The sequence below is a fragment of the Lutra lutra genome, chromosome 7 (assembly GCF_902655055.1).
Source record: "Lutra lutra chromosome 7, mLutLut1.2, whole genome shotgun sequence".
Lineage (NCBI taxonomy): Eukaryota > Metazoa > Chordata > Mammalia > Carnivora > Mustelidae > Lutra > Lutra lutra.
Genome location: NC_062284.1, coordinates 48059608 through 48084191, shown reverse-complemented (window position 1 = coordinate 48084191; position 24584 = coordinate 48059608). Strand labels below are relative to the sequence as shown.

General features: G+C 38.4%; 1 protein-coding gene across 8 annotated transcripts in view; it reads right to left on the bottom strand.

Moving 5' to 3' along the window:
* The window catches only part of MAP2K5 (mitogen-activated protein kinase kinase 5), a 253962-nt gene that overhangs the window by 174594 nt on the left and 54784 nt on the right, over positions 1-24584 (bottom strand). For all 8 annotated transcript variants that reach the window (XM_047735597.1, XM_047735598.1, XM_047735596.1 and 5 more), the window contains exon 8: positions 24192-24256. In XM_047735597.1, the coding sequence (XP_047591553.1) occupies positions 24192-24256 (65 nt within the window). The remainder of the gene's footprint in view (positions 1-24191; positions 24257-24584) is intronic.

Genomic DNA, 24584 nt, shown 5'->3' with positions numbered 1-24584 from the left:
TAAAATTGAGCACACAACATATACACTTTAGGATGTCATGAACCAATAGCCTGGAATAAATTTTTTGAGTATTTAAAATACCAAGAAAATGAGTAAAATAGGGAACACTTACTATCCATATTTTCTTAAATTATTTTTTCATTTGGAACAAAAGGTTTTAGATGAGTGACAAAAAGTTGGTATCGACCTTTAATTTTTTTGTACAGCATCAGATAATTTATTGTGCTCATAAGTCATATACAGAATTATCTAATCTAATCCCTACTTTTTACATTGTAAACACCCAAAAGCCAGGCTTAAAGAATGTGTCCAAACTTACAGTCAATGACAAGGCCAGGACTGGAACTGTGGCACAGTACATATATTTTAGGACCTTAAGGAAATACATGGTGATGTTTAAGTTTTCTTAACTGTAGGTCAGGGAAATACTTAATTCAAAACTTACAAAGAAGGGGGCTCCTGGGTGGCTCAATGGGTTAAAGCCTCTGCCTTTGGCTCAGGTCATTTTATTTATTTATTTGACAGAGAGAGATCACAAGTAGACGGAGAGGCAGGCAGAGAGAGAGAGAGAGAGGGAAGCAGGCTTCTTGCTGAGCAGAGAGCCCGATGTGGGACTCGATCCCAGGACCCTGAGATCATGACCTAAGCCGAAGGCAGCGGCTTAACCCACTGAGCCACCCAGGCGCCCTTGAGTTTATTTTTGTGTATGAAGAAAGAGAATGGTCCAGTTTCACTCTTTTGCATGTTCTAGCTCTACCACTTCCTAACGTGAGCCTGAACTATTAGAAAACCTTATCATGTCTCAAGTCTGGAAAGGGGGTATCAGACCTTACGTGATAGAGATGTGAGGATTCAATGAGATGATGTAGGTAGAGCACTGAGCACAGGGCCTGGCGCACAGTAAACATGCAGTAATGTCAGGATCCAAGAAAGTTTTCACGGTAGCTAGGTGGTTTACAAGTAAAACCTGCTAAAACTGACTGAAAGAGTTCTCTCTATGCTTTTAAGAGTCAGACTGTGTGCTCTACAAATGAAGGCTAATAAAGCTTTCATAATGAAGACTGGCAGAAGGCTGTGCTGTGTAATTTTCAGTTAAGAAATTCAAGTTCTAGGGGCACCTGGGTGGCTCAGTGGGTTAAGCCTCTGCCTTCAGCTCAGGTCATGATCTCAGGGTTCTGGGATCAAGCCCTACATCGGGATCTCTGCTAAGCAGGGAGCCTGCTTCCCCCTCTCTCTCTGCCTGCCTCTCTGCCTACTGTGATCACTCTCTCTGTCAAGTAAATAAATAAAACCTTTAAAAAAAATTCAAGTTCTATTATTTCATGATGAACCAACTTGTTGAAGACAATCAGTCATCTGAAAGGCTACAGCTATACCAAGATTCCAGGTCTCACCATGGTTAGGTCTTGCCAAAACTTATTTATACTGCAGACAGGTGTTGTAAGTGCCATATCTGGTGTTCATCTCAGCAGAAACCACTTGACCACTACTGTTGCTAAATGAGAAGCCTAATTTTCATTCTCCTTGGCTTAACAGGAAAGCTGTTGTTAATTATTATTAATATAAACTACCTTTAAAGAAAACCTATATACCAGATCGCCTGGGCAGCTTAGTGGGTTAAGCCTCTGCCTTCAGCTCTGGTCATGATCTCAGGGTCCTGGGATCGAGCCCCACATCAGGCTCTCTGCTCAGCAGGGAGCCTGCTTTCTCCTCTCTCTCTACCTGCTTGTGATCTCTGTCTGTCAAATAAATAAATAAAATCTTTAAAAAAAAAAAACCCTATATACTTTTTCTCAGTATATACCCTCATATTACAAAATAAAAATCTGAGGCCTCTCCTAGTCTTTAGACTTTAGTATCTCTGTTATAACACTTATTAGCACACTACAGAAAAGTTATTTACATTTATCTTCCATACTGGGCAGGAAACACTACCATGTCTTAATCATCTTTGTATTCTTTACACTTTGCACAAGTCCTGGCATGGTAGGTGCTCCATACTTAATAAATACTCACAAAATGAATACTACCTCTGGTGAAAAGAACATCACTTGGATGGAGCTTTACAAAGAAAGTCTACATGCATTTAATTAATTGATTCTATAATCTTATGAGTAAAAATCATTTTTCCCCAACTTTGAGATATCATTTGACATATAAGTAGAAGTTATTATCATTATCCCTATTTCAAGGGTAGATTTCCAACTGCTGAATCAAGAGTCTTTAGAAGGATACCAAGATCTGGCCCATGGTTACTCACTGATTTCTGGTTCTGCCAATCTCCCTTATCCACAGTACTCACTCTCCTCCTCCAAATACCCACCTGCCTCAGACTCTTTGCATCTACTCCTCAGGCCTGCTAAACTCTTCCTTCAATATCCACTTGGTATGCTCTATTACTTCCTACACGTCCACAATTACTTCTTTGAATATCCTACATAAAACAGCTCATTCTCTCTTTACTCTTCATAGAATTTATCAATACTTAATACAGTTTATTAATTTATTATCTGTCGGGGCGCCTGGGTGGCTCAGTGGGTTAAGCCGCTGCCTTCGGCTCAGGTCATGATCTCAGGGTCCTGGGATCAAGTCCCGCATCGGGCTCTCTGCTCAGCAAGAAGCCTGCTTCCCTCTCTCTCTCTGCTTGCCTCTCTGTCTACTTGTGATCTATCTCTGTCAAATAAATAAATAAAATCTTAAAAAAAATAATAATAATAATTTATTATCTGTCTGCTACCACTAGAAAGCAAGCTCCATGAAAACAGGCACTTTTGTTTTTTTATTCACTACTGTATCTCTGGTGCCTAAAACTGTGCGGGCATATTTTATAAATATTTGTTGACCGAATGGATACATTTCTACTTGGTATAGGTCTATTTTTGTTTTTTTATTTTTCTTTAGGCAGTTTTAGGTGTTTCTAGGAAATTGTCCACTTTGTTTTCAATTTTGTCATAAAGTTATTCACTATATCCTCATATTTTAAAAATCTCTGCTATCTAGAATTATGTCTCCTTTTTTCACCCAAAGTTTGTTATTTGTGTCTTCTTTCTGTTATACTTGGTCAATTTTTCCAAGCAACCAACTGTTGGTTTTCTTGAGTTGTTTCTTGAATTTTGATTTTTTCTTTTGTACTCCTTTCCTTCCTTCCATCAAAAAAATTTATTTTCTTGAGTTAGATGGTAAGCCTATTAATATCCAGTTACTCTTCTCTAATGTTATACAAAAAACTATGCTTTAGGTAATGACTTTGAATCACATGAGTATTCATATATGGTTTTGTTCAGCTCTAAATGTTTTTATTCCATGATAATGTATTATACGACCCATAAGTTATTCAGATGGGTGCATTTTAATTTCCAAATGTCTGAGGTTAAGTTATTAATGATTTCTTTTTTAAACTTTTTAAAATTTTATTTATTTATTTATTTATTTTTATTAATCAAATTCTTTATTCTTTTTTTTTTATTTTATTTTTTATAAACATATATTTTTATCCCCAGGGGTACAGGTCTGTGAATCGCCAGGTTTACACACTTCACAGCACTCACCATGGCACATACCCTCCCCAATGTCCATAATCCCACCCTCCCCAAATTTTTATTTATTTTTTAAAGTAAGCGCTACACTCAACATGGGGCTTAAACTCATGACCCTGAAATCAAGAGTCACATGCTCTACTGACTGAGCCAGACAAGTGCCCTTATTAATAATTTCTAAACTAACCACTAATAATTTCTAAACTAACCACTCTAAACTAAAGAAAGAGATCTGTATGTTTCAAACTTTACTGAGACTTGCTTTGTGCCCTATGGTTTTTAAAAAATTAAATTTTCTGTACCTTGCTTTGTGCCCTATGGTTTTTTAAAAATTAAATTTTTTGTACCTGAAAATAACATATATTTTCATTTGACTGACAAAGAGTTCTATGTCTGACCATGTAACTAGCATGTTGATTGTGGTATTCAAATCTTCTGTATACTTACTAATTTGGGTCTGTTTATTACCTATTTATTACCAAGAGGCATTTTCCCACTATAACTGAATTTATCAAATTTTCCTTTTAATTCTCACCATTTTTCACTTTATGTATCTTTTTTTAAAGATTTTTTAAAGATCTTTTTTAAAGATTTTATTTATTTATTTGACAGAGAGAGATCACAAGTAGACAGAGAGGCAGGCAGAGAGAGAGAGAGAGAGAGGGAAGCAGGCTCCCTGCTGAGCAGAGAGCCCGATGCGGGACTCGATCCCAGGACCCTGAGATCATGACCTGAGCCGAAGGCAGCGGCTTAACCCACTAAGCGACCCAGGCGCCCTCACTTTATGTATCTTAAGGTTATTCGTTACATATAAGTTTAGAGCTATTATGTAATTATGGTCTTTTTCTTCTATTAACATATAGTAGTCCCTTCTATCCCTAATAAAACTTTTTTTTTTTTTTTTAAGTAGGCTCCACACCCAGCATGGAGTCCAGTGCAGGGCCCGAACTCAAGACCCTGAGATCAAGACCTGAGCTGAGATCAGGGGATGCTTAACCCACTGATCCACCCAGGTGTCCCCCAATAACACTTTGTCTTAAAATCTTTTTTCTCTTATATTAATATAACCACAGCTTTCCTTTGTTAAGTATTTACTGGTATCTTCTCCCCATCCTTCTCCTTTCAATCTTTCTCTGTCTTTATATTTCAGGAATGTATGCTAAAATAGTCTAAAATAGCACATAACTATATTTCTAAAAGTTCAATCTAACCAATCTTTTAGTTGGCAATATATTTATTATAATTAGATATTTATTTTTGCCTATATTAGTTATAATTACTGATATATTTGCATCTATTCCTATCACTGATTCATCTACTTTACACCTCTCTCTCTCCTGGAACCCTTTTATTCCTTCTACTTCTTTTGAAGTAATACATTCATTCTTTGCCTTTGTTACCCATACAATTTTTAATAATCATACCAGATTTAACAAAATATTAAGTTAATTGTTATCTTTATTCTTCTCTCAAACGATATAAAAATCTTAGAATGGGGTGCCTCAGTCAGTTAAGGATCCGCCTTTGGCTCAAGTCCTGATCCCAGGACCCTGGGATTGAGCCCCATGTCAGGCTCCCTGCTCAGCAGGGCGTCTGCTTCTCCCTCTCCCTCTGACCCTCCCTTCTGCTCATGCTCTTGCTTGCTTCCTCTCTCAGATGAGTAAAAGATATCTTAAAAAAAAAAGACATTTCTTAAAAACTTAGAATTTTTTAATTCCAACCAGCCTTTCTCATCTCATATTATTTTGTCCAATCTTTTGACTTCATTTTGATGTCCCTGAATTAATCATGACTATCGTTTTATATAATCAGGTTTATCTAAACAGTCATCATGTCTTCTTTCATTTTATTCCTTTCTGGATTCAGTTGGATTCCATTTCTTTCTACCTAAAGTACTTCTTTCAGTAATAAACTAACGTCTTCCCCCTCTTTTTATCTCTCTCTGCCTACACACACACACACTTTAATATTCATTTCTGAAGATGTATTTATTTTGCCCTCACTCTTGAGTGATAGTTTAACTGAGACAATTATTTTCTCTCAGGAAAACTGAGTCTTTCAGCTTTTATTACTGTTGTTGAAATTTTGCTGAACCCAATTTACAGGCCAATACAAAGCCACTGAAGGGTTTTGGATAGAAGAATGATAGGATTAGACCTTAATTTTAAAATCCTTACTCTGGCTGCAGGTTACCACAAAAAAGGAGGAGAAACCAGAGAGGAAAGAGCATTTAGAAACCTGCTACAGGTCTATGCAAGAAGTGATTAAATGAACCCAGGTAGTAATTGTGGATGTGGAAAGGGGGAAATGATACAAAAGACTCTGGCCAGAGAGAATTTATAAAATATGGGGATGAGCAAAATAAACTTAAAATTTCAAGCTGACTGAATCGAAGTATTTATTCACAGAAATAGAGGAACTTTACCTACTCAGCCTTACACCATATAATCCTGTACTTTTTAGCTCCATGAGCATCAACAGGATTTGTGTATAAATTTGGTGGATGGTCTGGAAGGAAAAGAAGAATCAAGAATGACTGCAAAGTTTCTGTCATAAGCAACTTACGGAATAGAGTTTCCATTTATCAAGTTTGGAAAAACTGTAGAAGGAGCAGCTTTCAGAGGATAACAAGAGTTCAATTTTGGGTAATTTTGAGAGCCCTAAAAGACATTCCCTGGTACTTAGATAGGAGTTTGAAGTTCAGGAGAGAGGACTGAGTAGGAGACACACTTTTGGGTTTCATCAACGTGTAGATAATATGTAAAGCCACAGAACTACAAAAACTCTCTCAGGAATTAAATTAAGTAGAAATGAGGTCCGAGGACTGAACGTGAGGTGCTCCAAATTCAGAAGAGAGAAAGATGAGATAAAACCAGTAAAGGAGATGAAACAGTACAGACAGTAAACCAGCAACAGAACCTAGAGGATGGTGTCCCTGGGGCCCTGAATGTTGGTGTTACCCCCCACTGCCAAGTGCAGTACCTTGCCCAGAGGAGGTATTCAAAAAACCACAGGACTGATTTCAAAGCTATACTTGGTGACAAATGCAATTAATGCTATTATGTGCGCTCTGAAATTTTAAAGATGGGTCTAGTACAATATATATATATGGCTAGAAGGTTGGACTCACCTTCAATCTAAACCCTAATGAGAATGTGTTAAAAGATGCATCAGTCCAGGGAATAAAGCGAATTTCTAGAAGAATCTTTTAAAAGGGTATAAAGAAAAATCTCAAAACGAAATACTAAGAAGTCCTATATTCACATAGGACATAAGGGAGAAACAACCTGTGTTCACACTCCAACATCTGGACTCCCACACAAATTTATGTCATGCATAAAAAAGATCAACTGCATCTGTATTTTACAATGTTTGTTGAAATTATTTATGCTTAGAATTTCAAGTTCTAGGAGAATCATAAAAATATGAATCGTCCCAGCTGACTCCTGTTCACAAAATAAATAACCTAGAGCTGATCATATATTTTCTGATAAAGCTCGTATAATCTCATACAATTCAAGTAGGCATCTCATTTCTTTGGCACTATTCTGCATATTAATTTCTATACACTCTCTAATCAAATTATTTTAAATCATGAGCAGAAAAAAAATTGTAATAGGGAGCATCTGTGCTTCTCTACCAACTGTAAGGTAGGATATAAGTTAAGAATGGAGGGGTTGGGCGCCTGGGCAGCTCAGTCGGTTAAGCGTCTGCCTTTGGCTCGGGTCACAATCCCAGGGTTGTGGGATAGAGTCCCACATCAGGCTCCTTGCTCAGTGGGGAACCTGCCTCTCCCTCTGCCTGCTGCTCTCCCTGCTTGTGCTCTCTCTCGCTCTCCTTTCTCTCTCTCTGTGTCAAATGATTGAATTAAAAAAAAAAAAAAAAAAGAATGGAGGGGCTGACCTAAGATCTGAGGGTAAATACTTCAGAGTTCGGTAAAACTGGTAATATATGTTACAAATGCCAATTTGCTAGCAAAAAACGGTCATCAGAATGAGTAGGGAAACATCTTCTTCTTTTTTTCCTCTTGGAACAAGGATCCCAAGAGTAACTGCATGCACGGTAACTTTTAATCACAAAGGCAAAATAAGAACTGCACTGCCACAGTCCTGGGAAGGAGAGAGGCCCTTCTTTCCTACACCACGTGGAATAAATGCCACTGAGATGTGTTCTACTTCTCACGTAACGTACTTCAGAGGTTAGTGAAAAGAGGAACACAATTACTCTGTGAATTATTTATAGAGTGCTATCAATCCTCGGAAAATTCTCTAAATGGATGGGAAACCTAAGAAAACAATCTGGTCACTAAAATGGTGAAAGCAATACTTAGGATCTGGCTTAAGAAGTAACCAGTAATCAAAAAGGGAAAGTCTTATTTTAGGTAAGCAAGAAAAATGATGTTTAACTGTGTTGCTCCCTGGATCTCTTAGAGGACAGGTAAAAGGCGAGAAAGAAAGTGAGCAAAGGCTGTTTTAAATAAATGGAAGTTACAAATGGATCTGCTGTTACTCACTCGCTTCACCCCTAGTAATGGCTTCTCTAAATGATAAAATTGGGTTCTGTGCTTTTCAGGCAAAGACTTCACGGCTTGTGGGATATATTGGATTCCTTGCTTCTCTGTTCTTTGAATGCCACAGAGATTTCCAGGATGTCCATGAGAGGCAGAGTAGAATAGGGGAGACAGGTGAAAGAGAAACCTCTCTGTGATCTCTGTCATTACGACAAAAAGTATGATTTGGAGGAGACAAACCAGAGTCGAAAATGAGGTTTTTTTTTTTAATAGTTATCCATTTTAATTATCTATGCAACTCTTAATTCTCATTAGCATAGAAAGTGAGAGTTGGCCATATTCAGATTTAATTACTGAATCTATTTCTTTATTTAAAAAATTGGTATCTGTTAAACCAATACCATACCTCTTATATCTTAGCCGATGTGAGATCATCAGTTTCCACACTCACAGATACTGTTCCCTTGCTTGTTATGTGGTATTTTATTTATTGACCAAAAAAAGTAACTCTGATTTTAGGTAAATTTAGAATAACAAATGGAAGTCTTTTTCCAACTCTTAAGGTTTTCCATCTCAAACTCTTAAGAGCCAGGGTGCCTGGGTGGCTCAGTCAGTTGAGTGTCTGACTCGTGATTTCAGCTCAGGTCATGAACCCAGGTTTGGGCTCTGCACTAGATGTGGAAACTGCTTAAGATTCTCTCTCTCCCTCTGTCCCTCTCCCACACTCTCTCTCTCCCTCTAAAAAAATAAATAAATAAACAAATAAAATAAGGGATGTGAGCATAGACTGTACTATATTATGCTGAAAGACTAAAAGGTTGAATGATTATGCAGCCCACACCAAACAAGTGAAAAACACTTCTTTGCCTTTATAAAAATCAAGTGCATAAATGCATGTGAGTATATATATAAATACGAAAACAAAAATTTTTTGTTACCTTGTGAGATTAATTTTTAATATCCCTGGATCTCATCTTTCAATTCAGTGACACATTTTTAGTAAACACATGTAAGTTAGCTGTGGTTCAGTTTTATTGCTTGATCTTTTTAGAGATCTTTTCTTATGGTAGACTTCTTTGGGGGTAGATTTTACCAGTACGTCACATACTAAAATAGCCATCCACAGGAAAAAAAGGTCAAATCGTTTCAGGGAAATCAACACTGACAGTTGTTGCCTTCCATAATAGATAAACACATGAGCCAGGTTCTAGCTGTTAAAATAGGAAATCCAAAGTAAACAGCAGTTGTAAAAAGAAGCTTTTATATAAACGGTACGAGTTCAATAGCAGTCTATGCCAACCTTCCTTCTGCCTAAAACCCATTACAAATGCTGGACTACCGATTGTAAAATAATTTGTGGTTAAGCCACAGAGCTCCCCGACTCCCAGACTGTTTAAGTATCAAACCAAACACGTATTAGGTTACAGATATCAACAACTCTTTAAGATCCCGATCATCCACAGGTCGTACTGGTTGCTAACCTAGGATATGAGGAACCTGCTACTGAGACCCTACATTTGGTCTTTCTTATTTTTTCTAATGACTCTGGTTATATACCCTTTCTGCCCCCACACCTGCCTCAGTTAATGCTGTCACCATGGCCTTCATATTTCTTCCATAAGTTGACGCGGCCTGGTTCAAGCCTTTAACACTCTCCACATCAACTAGAGTAATGTCTTTTCATATATGGTCTAAATACCTTAGAGATCGAGGAAGCTACAGTCACAGTGATCTCTTGATCGAAGGTTCAGAAAGAATGTGACGGGCAAAACAGAGAGGCAAGAAATATAAAGCTAAATGACAACAGTGAAAGAAATATAGGACTGAGGCAATACATGTGGGAAAAAGTAGGAACACCTTGAGGATTAACTACTTGGGATTCTTCTCTCCTGAAATGACTTGATTATAATGGAGTATCTGTTCATGGTTTCTTTGTGGAAAGCTAACAGTAAATCACTTTCTGAAATCAGATATAAAAATGGCTATTTCAGAAAACCTCTGTAAACCAGTGATTCTACTGTGCTTTACAGTTTGTATTTTTTATAGAGAAGCTATTAGATTTGCACAAAAATTTCTCATTCTTATTATCCTTACTTTTAGGTAAGGAAACCAAAGCTCGATGGGCTTAAGAACTACTTCAAGATTCTGATAAGCACTGGAGGACTCAAGTCCTTGGAAGTCAGGTCCAGTGTGTGCCCCAATAAGCCTGAACCAACACAAATGCGTTGCTTCTAGATCCTCTAACTCAAGTTGTCTTCGAGGTTCTCTGGATATGGTCTGTGTTGATTTTTAAAAAGCAATAGGGAAAATCGATTGAACGACTCGCTCTTCAGAGCTGCATTAACTTTTTCAGGCCACTGGGGTACTATTTACTAAATTACCTCTCCTAGAACACCAAATAGTACCCTAGTGGGTCAAAGAGTAAATGCACCTCTGAAAAGTGAGCCATTTATTCCCTTCTTCCCTGTAGTACCAGATGTAATATGTCCCCTATGACAGAAATATTAACCCATTTCCATTAAAAACTCAAGAAATTGTCCCACACTAGAGAAAATGAGTATGAGGACTCTTCCCAAAGCAAAAAATCTCTCTTCTATAACCCTGGGCACAACCTTGTCGGAAAGTCAACATGTATTTATATAACAATGCTTGTTTTTTATTCACTAGAGATTGATTTTTAATCAAGGCCTCAGAACAAAATAAAAATATAAATTCAGAGCTGATGGTTTTCAGCGGAGAGATGCGCAGGGCATCGTGATAGCTAGTTTTATCCTGTACTGCAGGATTTAAAAAAAAAACAAAAACCAGCTCGAGCGTTCATCTGGCTTATGAAACAAGAACTACGTCACCAACAGCTGCCCTTTCACGTATCTCATTACGTTCCAGGTTATCCCTTTGCTAGAAAAAAAAAAAAGCAAAAACAAAATTCCTTGACTAGCAAGTAAATATATTATTACTTGTAATCTGTTTAAAGGCCAAAGCCTCTGATTACATTTTTGAGCTGCTTTAAGAACAACTACTGAGTGATTTCACACTTGTGAGATACCTCGACAAAGTGAGACTTTTAGGTTTTCAGCACTGTTAGTCCCTTACTCTTCTGGAAGATGGCTGTGCAATGAAAACAAGACAACTTTAATTTAAGAATCATCCAGCTTCTAATTAAACTGCCATAGGCAGCTGGTTGGATAAGTTTTAATCAGTTTCAATCACCTATTGATTGGTATACTGAAGCCTAAAAAATTAAAAGTAAAAGATGATTGGGGAATTGTCCCATCTCAGAACAACAGTAGAGGCCTCTGTAAATAACTCCTCTTTTAACCATCAGCTAAATGAACACTTCAATACTGCAGTACAAAGTCTTCTGCAAAATTACTTTAACTAACAAGCAGAAATTTATCAGCTTCAGCCAAAATCAATGCTGAAATCAATTTGAACACTGGTTGTGTCTAAAGGGGCTCATTGGCAATTTAGGGAAATTACACCATGTAAATGCCTGTGCTTTAATTGAACAGTTTCATCAACTAGGCTGTGATTGCTGTCCATTCATTTATTTACTTTCACTGCAGCTACCATTCTGCAAAGGAATGGCTTTTGTCAGGCTGGAGAGAGGCACTTTATCTTCATTTTGTGCACTTTTGTGCATAACAGACTTCATGAAACGGGCGTATCACGACTAAGGTCCAAACAAACCTGAAGGGACTTTTCCTTTCACATAAAAACTGAACAACACTCAAACCACCACCATACCTTCCACCATCCGGAGACAGGCATCTTTAAATGCATCGGGTGTTTGAGTGAAGAAGGAATTTGAATGACTTCCTGCACATGGAATTGTGTTTGTGTACTGAGGAGCTACATTTTGGACAAAAGAAGGAAAAGCATTTGGATTCTAAATTCAATTCGACCACATTCTTTCTGAGGTACTGTTATTGACTTCCAAAAATATATTAACATATGTGTATATATATGCATAATACTGTATTTTATAAAGTAGAGATTAGTCAAGAGAAAGTGCTATTCTCAAATCCATCCAGGAGACTAAGGCTTAAAGATGTCACACAGACTTAAAGATTAAGGGGAGGAGAAAGGGAGAGGAGTCCATGTGGAAGGAGAAAAATGAACTTCCTTATAAAGACCAGCAGCCAGAAACACCATCAAGGTCCCAAAAATGACTTAAATATGCACTCATAAAAATCACAGACAAGGAAAAAACCCAAAGATGTAATTTCTGGAGAATCACATGCTACAGTGACTCGAGTTTGGAAAGCATTAACATTTTTGACATTGGGTTAATTCAGATTACAAGTTCTAGGGAAGGAGAGAGGAAAGAAGACAGTAGCTCGTTCACATGGGTCTTCTTTAAGGTACATGTGCCTGATGCAAAAAATGAAAGGTACACTTGTAGTGTATTTGCTTGAACACGCTGACAGAAATCCTTAGGCTTGCACATACTTAGCTCCTCACAGAACCAAATGGAATTATTCACGAGGAGGGCACCAGGAAGGGACTAATGAATAAGAAAGGATGAGTTTCAGTGGTGGTTCTATCCCTGTCTTGTTTTGAATCCTCAGGGAAATCCATTAAGTTTGGTGGTTCAGTCTCTTCGCAGGGTCAAATGAGGGCAGTCATAGCTGTTGTCCCCAGCTATATATATCTTAGTGCTGCTGGGAGCTAATCAGGGCTTGTGATGGTGGCCCAGTTTGAAAACAGGAGTGCGACCACTCTGATTCTAAGCACCGCCTGTGCTTTGAGTATGACGGAGGCAGGCTGGGCCCTGACACCTTCTACTAGGGCTGCCAGGGATGCAGGGAAACTTCCCATTTGCCTTTTTAGTCAGCGACCCCAGCTGTTACACTCCACCATGCTCACTAGGAATTCCCTTCAAAAAACGTTAAAAAGGAAAAGAAATAAATGGTGTCCAGAAACTTCATGTAGTACATGTATTTGTGGTAAAAATTCATTCTGGAATTTAATCCCATGTATGCTTTTCTCTGCCACTTTAAAGTTTCACTGGCTATCCATCTTGTTGCTAAGACAATGTAAAAATATAGTTTATTCATGGTTTTTAAATAACTTTTCCAAAAATTTAATTATGGTTTAATCAGGGTTTTATGTTTATTGACTAAGTATATTGTTACATTTTGCTGCTATAGTTAGCAGTTGTAATAGAATCAGAATGTTTGGGAACCCTATACAGTATGTATCTTCCAAATACACTAAGCTTGTTAAAATGCTGTATTGATTGTGTCCTAAAGCAAGTTCTAATTTTGTCTGAACATTTTTCACTGTTATTTGAATCCACCAAACAAAAACCATGAAGTCTGCTTTTAAGTAGTGATACTGAACATTCATTCTTTCTTTTGCAACACCAACAAGGAAACATATGGAGCTTTTAGGGTTAAGAGGATAACGTAATACGAAGTCACACTTAAAAAGCGAATTAATGCTTAAAGAAACTTTATGCTTAATTCCCACAACCAAAGTATCTACTGCTACTTCCCTTCTAATTTGGTCATCTGCCCCTCCGACTTAGCATTAGTGCACAAATAAGAACCAAAACTTTTCACTCTGGTAAGCTGGCAATCTAACACAAACACAGTCCCTTACATCTAAGTAACCAAAAAAGAGCAATGAAAAAATTTTTTAAAAACGCAGCAGGAAAGTTATACACACTAAATGCCTTTCAGACTTTCCACTGAATTATTTTCCCAAAATAAGTAATTTAAGTAAATACCCTAGATGCTATGGTATGCAAATATTTGCTTGTGCTACATGCCAACCAAGAGACTACGTTTTTCTAACACATCAGATACTGTAAAATACTGGAAAAAAAATTAAAAATTAATGTGTTTTATAACTCAAGAGATGCACCACCTCCACTAACATAACCATACAATTAATCTAGGGATTCAATGATTAAATTTCAAGTTTTTGATAAGGAAAAGAGACCCAAAGGATAGAATAACAAGTTATGTTGCAACAGCTCTGTCAGTCAAGAAATGACTGTTTTAGCATCTACTAAAAAGCCTCTAAAATTAACTAGAAATAGTACATCACTGACTTTCAGAATTATATATTTATATCTTATATCCAAAAATAATTTGGATTAAAAATTAGGAAGCTCAGAGAGTGAATGGCAAATAGAAAACCCCTGGCTTGGGGCACCTGGGTGCCTCAGTTGGTTGAATATCCGACTCTTGATTTCACCTCAGGTCATGATCACGGGGTCTTGAAATCAAGCCTCATGCCGTCTCCACGGTCAGCTCAGAGTCTACTTGGCCCTCTCCCTACTCCCTCTCTGTCCCCCACCACTACACATGTTCAGAGGCTCTCTAATAAACAAAATCTTCAAAAAAAAAGAAAGAAAGAACGAAAGAAAAGAAAAGTCCTGGTCTGAGTTCTAGTCTTCTAAAAATTGTATATATTTAAGGTGCATGACTCAATGTTTTGATACTGAGTTCTAAGTCTTGATTTGACCTTGGGTATGTCCCTTAATCCTTCCAAGCTTTATTTTTCTCACTGGCAGAATGGGGGTAACCTTCCTAGAAAGGATTCAGCAAGGTCTGATGGATCCAGTGTGATCAGGCCTCTGCCCCTCTCTCTGCTCTCCACTGAGCTCACTCTCCTGTGGCCACATTGGCCTAGATATGACATGTTCATGCCCATCTTCCAGCTTTTGCCAGAGTGGTTCCTCCTGCCTGGAGGGTTCTTCTCCCAGATTTTCTCACAACTGGCTCCTTGCTGTCCTTGAGGTCTGAGCGTGAATATCACCTCTTCAGAGAAGCCTCGTTGAGCAACTATTTTACATTCTTTACAGTACCTGTAAGGTCTGATATCATCTTACTTGCAATCATTTCCCTGATTACTGTCTGTATGCCCTGCAAGTGTGAGCTCCAGGAGCACAAGGAACTTACCTGTTTCATTCACTGCTGGACTGCAAATGCTTAGAGCAGTCCTTGGCACAGAGTGACAGGAAGTACCCCCAGACCCTAGAACAACACGGGGTTAGGGGCACCAACCCTGTGCAGTCAAAACTCCACATATAATTTCTGGCTCCCTGAAAACTTAACCACCAATAGCCCACTGTTAACTAGAAGCCTCACCAATAACCCGAATAGTTGATCAACACATATCTTGGGGCGCCTGGGTGGCTCAGTGGGTTAAGCCGCTGCCTTTGGCTCAGGTCATGATCTCAGGGTCCTGGGATCGAGTCCCGCATCGGGCTCTCTGCTCAGCAGGGAGCCTGCTTCTCTCTCTCTCTCTGCCTGCCTGCCTCTCCGTCTACTTGTGATCTCTCTCTGTCAAATAAATAAATAAAATCTTAAAAAAAAAAAAAACACATATCTTGTATGTATTTAAGCTAGAGAAAAGAAAATATTTTAAGAAAATCATAAGGAAGAGAAAAAACACTTACAGGCTGTACAGTATTTACTGAAAAAAATCCACATATAAGTGGATCCGTGCAATTCAAACGTGTTGTTCAAGGGCCAACTCTATTTATTCAATGAATCAATGAATATACAGTAAGACAAACTTTTAAAGAATAAAACCAAGCACCACATGATATAATGTTATTACAGCAGGTGAATGCTGAATTAATTTTGGAACATTAGCCTTGGGAGTGACCTCTGCAATCACGTCATGTCCACATCTAAGTGGGAATTCTTTTCTCAGGGGTTCTGAATACCGGCCATGTTGCTCTGCTTAAGGTAAGAGGACTCACACCTCCCAGAGCCACCCAGCAACAGACAACACTCTGTGTCCATCCTCAGGCCGTGAAGAATCTGCCCCTGCAGGTTAATTCCTGAATCGCTGGCTGACCAGGTTCCTACAGTAGGTGCAGTGCAGTGCCTGGCCCTGGGAGGATGCCCACCCTGATTCATGGGACACAACTCTTCTCCAGGGAGGACAGTCCAGATAAGCAAGTTGAGGCTAGCCTTCAGAAACGCACAAAGCAAACCTATTCCTTGGTCAACAGGAATGCTTTTCTGACTTTTTAAAAGTCAGCTGTCATGGAGACAGCTTAATTGTTTCTTCTTAATTGTTTCTTCTTCAGTTAAAAGCTGGCCAATTCTTTCAACCACTTCTCAACTCAGATACCAGTTACTCCATTAGGTCCTGACCTGATTCTTCCTGAGGAAAGAGCTAGAACTCACCACCCCTTCCTTAGCCCCTCACCTGGGGCCTGCATACAGGCTACACATACTGACCTGCGCCCCAGACTGTGAAGTCCCATACTTACTACTTCATCCATCTGGACATGGTCCGACTGGAGCCAGGGTACCCTCACCAGCCGGCCGGGTGCTATCCACATGGCATGGACTCAGAATAAGCCTGCTCGACAAATGTATAAAGGATTGGAGAGGCACCACTCCTAGGTCCCCTTAGAATTTTCCCCATGCTTCTCTGGTTCATATCTGAACTGTGCACATCTCTCTGTAGAAACTCAGTACCCAGATCTAGACACATGAATCCAAAAGTGGCATGCTACAGGATGAAGTCAAAGCCCGATGCTGTACCCTCCTGCTAAACCGAGAAAGGAAAACGAGATCTCCTCCACCCTATAAAGATACATGTGTGCTAACGTTTATCTGATCACAACCACTTCTGCTTGGGGACTTTCAATTTCTTTATAAAGAAAGCATTTTTACTAAAATAAAATATTAGAAAGAAGTCTTGCCACTTTAAAACTATTTTTCCCTGCAAGGAGATGGTGTTGAAATACTTCGATTCAGCAAATTCTTACTTGAAATATTACCATAATGTATTGATTTTTACCAGACTCAATTGACTGAAAAGTTGTTTGTATAGCAATATTGGCCAAACCAATATACTAGAACAATTTTGTTACCCATAGTAATCAAGTGCATTTCTGAAGTATAATTATGCTGTCATAAAAATAAAGCCAAGATACCCTTTTCCAAGCAATAAAACAAAAGGGGCTATAAAACAGGAAGAAGAAAAGGCTAAATAAATGAGATTTTTTAAAATTAAATTTAGTGTCTTTTAAGAACACCTCCGCCTCCTCTTCCTACCCTTAAGCCAAGGTTAGCAGAAAATGATCAATACTTCAATCTCAATAAACTATTTCAATAATAGTTAATTCGGGTAGAAACAGAGTCTGAAAATCTCTGCTCAGCGACCTGTAACATCCTGTCATGTTGGTTGGACGCCAATAATCCATCATTGCCATAATGGATATGAGCATGTGTGAAGTTACAGGAACATGGAATGGGGCAAGCAAAGGTGGGAAAGGTGCGGAGAATCACAAGCTCAGGTTCATTCTATAGACTCTAATCAATACAATATACATTATTATATGAAACAAATCTCTAACGGTGAGTGCTGGGAGAGTGAGAGAGGGAAACATACATAATTTTATTTGACAAATACTCATTGATTTTCTGGAAATATTAATATCCTTGCTTGTCACATGACACTGTAACACAATCCAGTATTTAATTTTGCATTAAGATGATATCTTGTTTGCTTGTTTAAAATATGATCTTGGCTGCAAGGAAAAGGCTCTTCATTTGATTGGAAATTTAAAGTTAAAATAAATCAAACAATCGCCCTGGCTCTTGGGTCAATACCAAAACCACTTAAAAACTACTCTTAATTTGGGGCGCCTGGGTGGAGCCTGCTTCGCTTCCCTTCCTCTCTCTCTGCCTGCCTCTCTGCCTACTTGTGCTCTCTCTCTGTCAAATAAATAAATAAAATCTTTAAAAAAAAAAAACAAAAAAAAACTACTCTTAATTTACAAGACGTACCTCAGGAAAAAATATAAAGGAGTGGGTCACTGATGTAGTGGGTAGAGAAGCAGGGGTCAGACCTTCTGCTGATTTGGTTCAGCACCTTCAGGATGGCCAGTGAAAGAGGAGTGAGAGCTTTCTGGGTACTATATGGTCCCAGTTTTCATTGAGGGCTCTTTTTTATTATGTTTTTCTTCTCGGGAATCCCATGTTTGCACATAGTTTGTTTACTAAACAGCATTTCATTTGACAGCAATTCATGTGTCTTCTCATTTTACGTAACTGACCACCAGAGCTTCTAATTTTCATTAAATACATCATGTTCCTCTAATGAGTTGACAGAATTCCAGCTCCAAAACCACAAATGTAATGTTTTACTTGGACTCTACAGCCATATTACAAGGGCAGAACACAACTTTATAGTTCATGTGATCTCAGCCACTGTCTCCAGGGACCATCCTCACCCCTCTGCCGAACAAATATCTAAAAAAATGGGTAAAACAAAAGAGAGGAGAGATCAATCCTTTGAGAATGATTATCCTGTCCCTCTTCTTGTTGTCTCTAGATACAGGCAAATTAATTCTTAAATAATGGTTTATATCCAATCTTCAAAACACCGTGTCAGCAGTGTTTTAAGCTACGTGTTATATTACTGAGAAAATCCTACCCCAAATCCTGATTAGACCTTTAATGTACTGTAGGAAGGAACAGGAGGCAGACAATTCATTACTATTTTCAAACACCTAAATGCTAGAACACATGTCCTAAAAGCTGATAATCTGAGTCTTAGGCTGACTAATTTGCATTAAAGAAAAAAATAAAAGATTATGCATATGGGCTAACTGGCTTATTAGCATGACTTAAGTCCAAGAGTTAAATATCACTTTATTTCTGGACCCAGAGCTTAAGCAACTCCATCAAACAATGCCCCTAGGGAGGAAAGAACCTGAGTGACTGGCCTTCATTATCATAGAATGTTTCCAAAGTAAGTGGGCCTGTTAATTACTTTCATTTCAATGTGACATACTATCCAAAAAAAGAGGACGGTAACTAGTGTGTTGGGTTAATGGATGCTAAGTACTCAGTTTTAACACCTGAAAGTAAATTAATCATTCAAATATATGCCATCAGTTTAGAAATTCCTATTCTTCCAGATGAACATTCTAAAACAATTACACAGGCTCTAAAACTAGCTGGATATGGGGAGAATCCAATTAAAGAGCCCTACTATAACCAGCTTGGAAAAAACCCCCACTTGCCTCATTCTCATTTCAGCCAACATGTATAAAGCATCTATCCTATCCTTAGGACTGGGCTGAGAACACTAGAAAATACAAGGAAACACAATGGACTCCGCTTGACCTTGAGAAACAACACCGCCTGGGGGAAAAACACAGAGAGGAGGAGAGACACTAGAATTCTGGCTTTGCCATTGAGTGGCCACATGCCGGGGAGTCCTAGCTTTTTCCGGTGGTAAAATGGGCTTAACATTTTACCAGGTGTCTTAAAGCAATCTGAAAATAAACTATGATAAAAGAGAAAATACTCAGGAACTTCTAAAAAAATCTATATGTAAGATATAAGCAAATTTATGATACAACTAGTGAATAGCAGGAAACAGAGAAGTATACTGAGTATCATAATACAGAATTTTTTAAAGTTAAACACAACTAACACAGTTCAGTATCTGTGAGATGTTTGTAGATGCTCCAAAAAAAAAAAAAAGAGCCCCATGGTCAAGTAAGTGTAGGGGGCACAGAGCTTAATGATTTTTCTATTATTAGCGCTACCATTAACAGTAGCTAACATTTATTTTATTTTATTTCTTTAGGATTTTATTTATTTACTTGACAGACAGAGATCACAAGTGGGCAGAGAGGCAGGCAGAGAGAGAGAGAAGGGGAAGCAGGCTCCTCGTTGAGCAGACAGCCCGATGCGGGGCTCGATCCCAGGACCCCAGGATCATGACCTGAGCCGAAGGCAGAGGTTTTAACCCACTGAGCCACCCAGGTGCCCCAACAGTAGCTAACATTTAGTTGGTCGGTCATAGTGCTGAGCCTTTTCTATGAAACATCTCATTTAACCTCATGACAACCTTATTAGATGTTATTATCTCCATTTTACACACAAACTGAGGCAGAAGACATGATGTAACTTTCCCCAGGTCCCACAGCTGGAGGCAGATGCAGGATACACATAACCACAACCATACTGTTCTCTACTTTCTCCAGGTTTCTGAAATTCACCGTGAATCTCTTAGAGGGGGACGGAATATGTGTCCTTCCTGAATTTGGGGGTTTTTTGGAGCAACATGCAGCATTTTGAGCAATGGAGCAATAATGAAAGCACATTCATTTTCAAAAGAAAACCTAAATTATTCTTCTTCCTAGGCGTAAGCTCTACTTTAGTCTAAGGTATTTCCTTTATAATCCATTTCACCCAAGTTAGTAATCCAAGAAATCCCCACCTGAAATTACCTGCTTAGGTCATTATGATAAAACAGACAAGAACTCAGCAAGGACCCCACACAGGTCCACGATATCACTTGGTTTAAATGTTTCGGCTCAGAATTTCTATTGTGTAACTGGGGGGAATATCCAGACTTAAAGGGCGAACATGTGATCAACTATTAAACAATATATACTGCAGTTACACATGATGTCATATCCCTTGAAATTCAAAACATCCCATCAAGTGGAGCAAATAAGAAAGAAATATTAAACTTTTGCTTTGCATTTATTGGTTTTATTATATTTTATAAGAAAAAAATTAAATAGGCCATTAGGCAGTTTTGTTACCAATGAGTGGATTTTCCAATATTTTCTTCATCTAGTTTATGTAGCATAGCCTGTAATGTAATCATTTTGTTTGGAAAAAAAAATCACAATTTTTATAGTCAACACCATTAAGGTAAACTTAGTGTAGTAGAAAGTCAATCATAACACAGCAAAGAGTTTTATAGAGACTTTAGTAAAGTGGATTCTCATTTCTTGACGATTACACCACTTTTTTTTTTCCTGGTGCTGAACTAAAAGCCAGGGATATAAGAACAATACAACTGAAGCCCAGGGAGAAATGAAAACCAATGATCATTGACATCTGGTTATGCAATTTGGTTATCTTTACACTCTTTCCTCTTAAGAATCACCTAAGCACTCAAACTGAAGAAATGTCTTCTTTGTATGAGAAATATACTATGTAAAATAAAGCCCTAAAATGATCATGTTACTGCCACTCACCCTCCAAAAACAACCACTGTCAAAAACATATTAAATCTTACAACATGTAGGGCACTTGGGTGGCTCAGTCAGTTGAGCATCCGACTCTTGATTTCAGTTCAGGTCATGACATCGAGGTGGTGGGATCAAGCCCCAGGTTGGGCTGAGACCTCAGTGGAGAGTCTGCTTGGGGATTCTCTTGCTTCCTCTCTCTCTGCCCCTGCCCCACTTGGGTGTGAGCCCATATGCTTGCGCTCTCTCTCAAATAAATAAATCTTTTTTTAAAAAATAAAAAGTCAAAAATCTTCCAACATGCATATGGAGCACTAGCAATGGCACATAAATGAAATCAGGATAAATTGGATGTTAACACAGCATTCCAGCAGTTAAAAGAACTTGTGTATGCTAAGGATGTATAAAATAATGTGGTCCTAATGAAAGGAGAACCTCTAGCCATGCTTCTTAGCTAAAAAGGTGACCAAGGCAAACAGGGAGATATTGTTTAATGGACATAGGTTTCAGATTTGCAAGATGAAAAGAGTTCTGAAGATGGATGGTGTTGAAGTTGGCACAACAGTTTGAACTTGCCTAATGCCACTGAACTACAGGCTTAATAAAGTGAAGATACTAAATTTTATGTTGTATGTCCCTCACCATAATTAAACAAATAATAAAACATTAAAATGATTTAGAGAGCCTGGGTCGTACAGTTGGTTAAGTGTCTGACTCGGTTTTGGCTCAGGTCATAATTTCAGGGTCATGAGATCAAGCCCTGCATCGGGCTCCATACTCAGCACAGAGTCTGCTTAAGACTCTCTCTCCCTCTCCCTCTACCTGTCACCCCTGCTTGCTCTCACTAAAATAAATAAACCTTTAAAAAAGCAAACAAGTGAAAACATTAACATGATTTCATGTTGTAATTTTTCCTTGGTAGGTGGGCATGTTATTTCTATCTCTCTGCATCCCCTGCCCCTTTGTTATTAACCCATGTTTTAAAAGAAAAGATTTAAGGGACGCCTGGGTGGCTCGGTGGGTTAAGCCACTGCCTTCGGCTCAGGTCATGATCCCGAGGTCCTTGGATCGAGTCCCGCATCGGGCTCCTTGCTCAGCGGGGAGCCTGCCTCTCGCTCCGCCTCTCTCTCCACCTCTGCCTGCCTCTAGCTCCGCCTCTCTCTCCACCTCTGCCTGCCTCTCTGCCTGCATGTGTGCTTTCTCTCTCTCTTTCTGACAAATAAATAAAATCTTTAAAAAAAAAATAAAAAAATAAAAAAAAATAAAAGAAAAGATTTAAATCTTAACATCTGGGGTATTGTTTCTAATAAAAATCACCTTCTGGAGTTTGGTGGGCTTATGTTCTCCCCTACCTCACTAGAATAAACCAGGACAGTAAATTCACAATAGAACAAACTGAATTTAAAACTACAAACATGCATGAGAGTTAAATATCTGGTTAAACAGAACCCATGAGTAGGTTAGGCATCTACAGAAATGATTTTGGATTCCATTTGAAGTCAATAAAAGGAATCCAAAGAGTTGAAGAGTTGCTAGAAATCCTTCCTGTTTTATTATATTTGGCTATAAGCACAAAACATTAGTACAAGTAAGGCTAAGGCTTTGAAAATTGCTCCCTACAGTGAACTCAAGAGAAGCAAATCAGAGCACGCTGGTTCCTTCTTCTTTCCTTTCAAAGGGCACCTGAACCTAAGAACCTTCAGAATAGGGTAAAAATTCAAGTCAGATAAGAGTAAGAAGGAGAAGACTGAGATGAAGAGATGCTTTTTATGCAGTACTGGGGGCTGCTTGAGAAGGAATGCTAGTATGATTTAGGAAAGGACAAGAGTGGCTCAAACCCATCAGAGGCATTAGGCATGAAAACATTTTAAGGGCACAGCCTAAGGATCGTGGAGGCAATATGCTGTTATTTAATTCTCTGAATTATCATAGTGGAAGCACTTAACTTTCAGACCAACTACTCATAGTACGCAGTCATCTATAAGAAAAAATAATTGAAATATATGAACAGGACTAGAGTCAGGAGAACACACTCACATCCTGACTCTACCTGCAGAGAAGACTGAAGCCCTGAGTGGGTGAATGGGTCAGCTGACTGAGAAGCAGCTTCTAGCCCTGGGAAACCTAATTCCATACCAAGGCTGCATCTCTGTGTGGAAGAAGTTCTGGGATTTTAGGATGTGACCCTTCATGGTCATGGACAATAGGACAATTTTTATCTATAGTCATGTGGTTAGCAAGCACTTAAAATTCTAAGAACATTAATAACCAATTATAAATTGTTTCACAACTTTGAAGATATATATTAAAACATCTAAGGTAAAAACATAATCATAATGTGATGCAGAGTTAGTGTATATATGGAAAACAGCTCTCTGGAGGAAAGCTTTATTACTCCCTCAGGGCTTTCTTACAGAGTATGGATTTTTTAATTCCTAGTGGAATATTTTTCATACACCATTGCAGACTATTAAGTACCAGATATTACATTATGTGGTTTAAACTTTGCACTACTGCATGAGAAAGACTTCCCTGTCAAGAGAACTATTTTTTACGGTTAGCATTTTTTAATATGAAAATGAACACTCCTTTAGGGTAAGATCACTGCTACTGGAATTTGGGAGAATTTTATAACTTAACATATTCATCAATGTGTAGAAATTCTCTCAGGGGACTCGGGTGAAGGGAGAAGGAAATACAAGGGGAAGAAGGCTTGTTAATAACTTACAGTGTCAACACAGGGCACAGCGATGGTATTTATAAGGGCTGTTTTCCACTGGGCACAGCTGTAAAAGGGCAGGGGACTAGCACAGGTTGCAAGCAAGTTTTCAAAAAAAAACAAACAAACAAAAAAAAACCAGGTGTGAAAGAGTGAAGGAAAAAAATACATTAAACTTCAGGCCAGTTAAAGGTACACTTGCTAATGGTGGACTATTAACTGCTCACCCAGGAGAGATGCAGACGCAGAAATATTAAAAAGGCAATATAAATGCACTTTTCCAAGCAATTCCTGAGAAAATAGATGCCTTGCAGAATTTTTGGAGTCAAAAGTGGAAATAAACTCTAAGTGCTGATGGTCATTTAAAAATCTTTGCCACGGAGAACTTGAGTACTCACATTTGGCTAAAGTGCATAGAAAGTTTAAATGAAATCGACTACTCACTTGTAGACTGTGCCTCCGTTGCCATGGCCAAGAGTGTCTCGATACCGTATGTCTTGTTCATTCATCTCCACGAGAAAGAAAGAAAAACAAAAAGGGTGTCATGCTGTGGATGGAAATGTCAAGGAAAAGCAACTCTGGGCCATAAACAACAAGCAGTCTGGGTCATTTCAAGTTCAGCTGCAAGAACGAGAAGATCAATACAACATTTGCTGTCCAATTTATAAAAGACGATACCAAGGGACAAAGTGATGGAAAGTTTAATGACAATTTGTTTGCCTGGGTCATTTCATTAAAGTTTGATAAAAGGTGTCAAAATGGAATGATATAACATAGCTCAAAAGGGTCAGGTCAGAGCTACTGATAAGAACACAGTCTCTGGCACTACACATAACC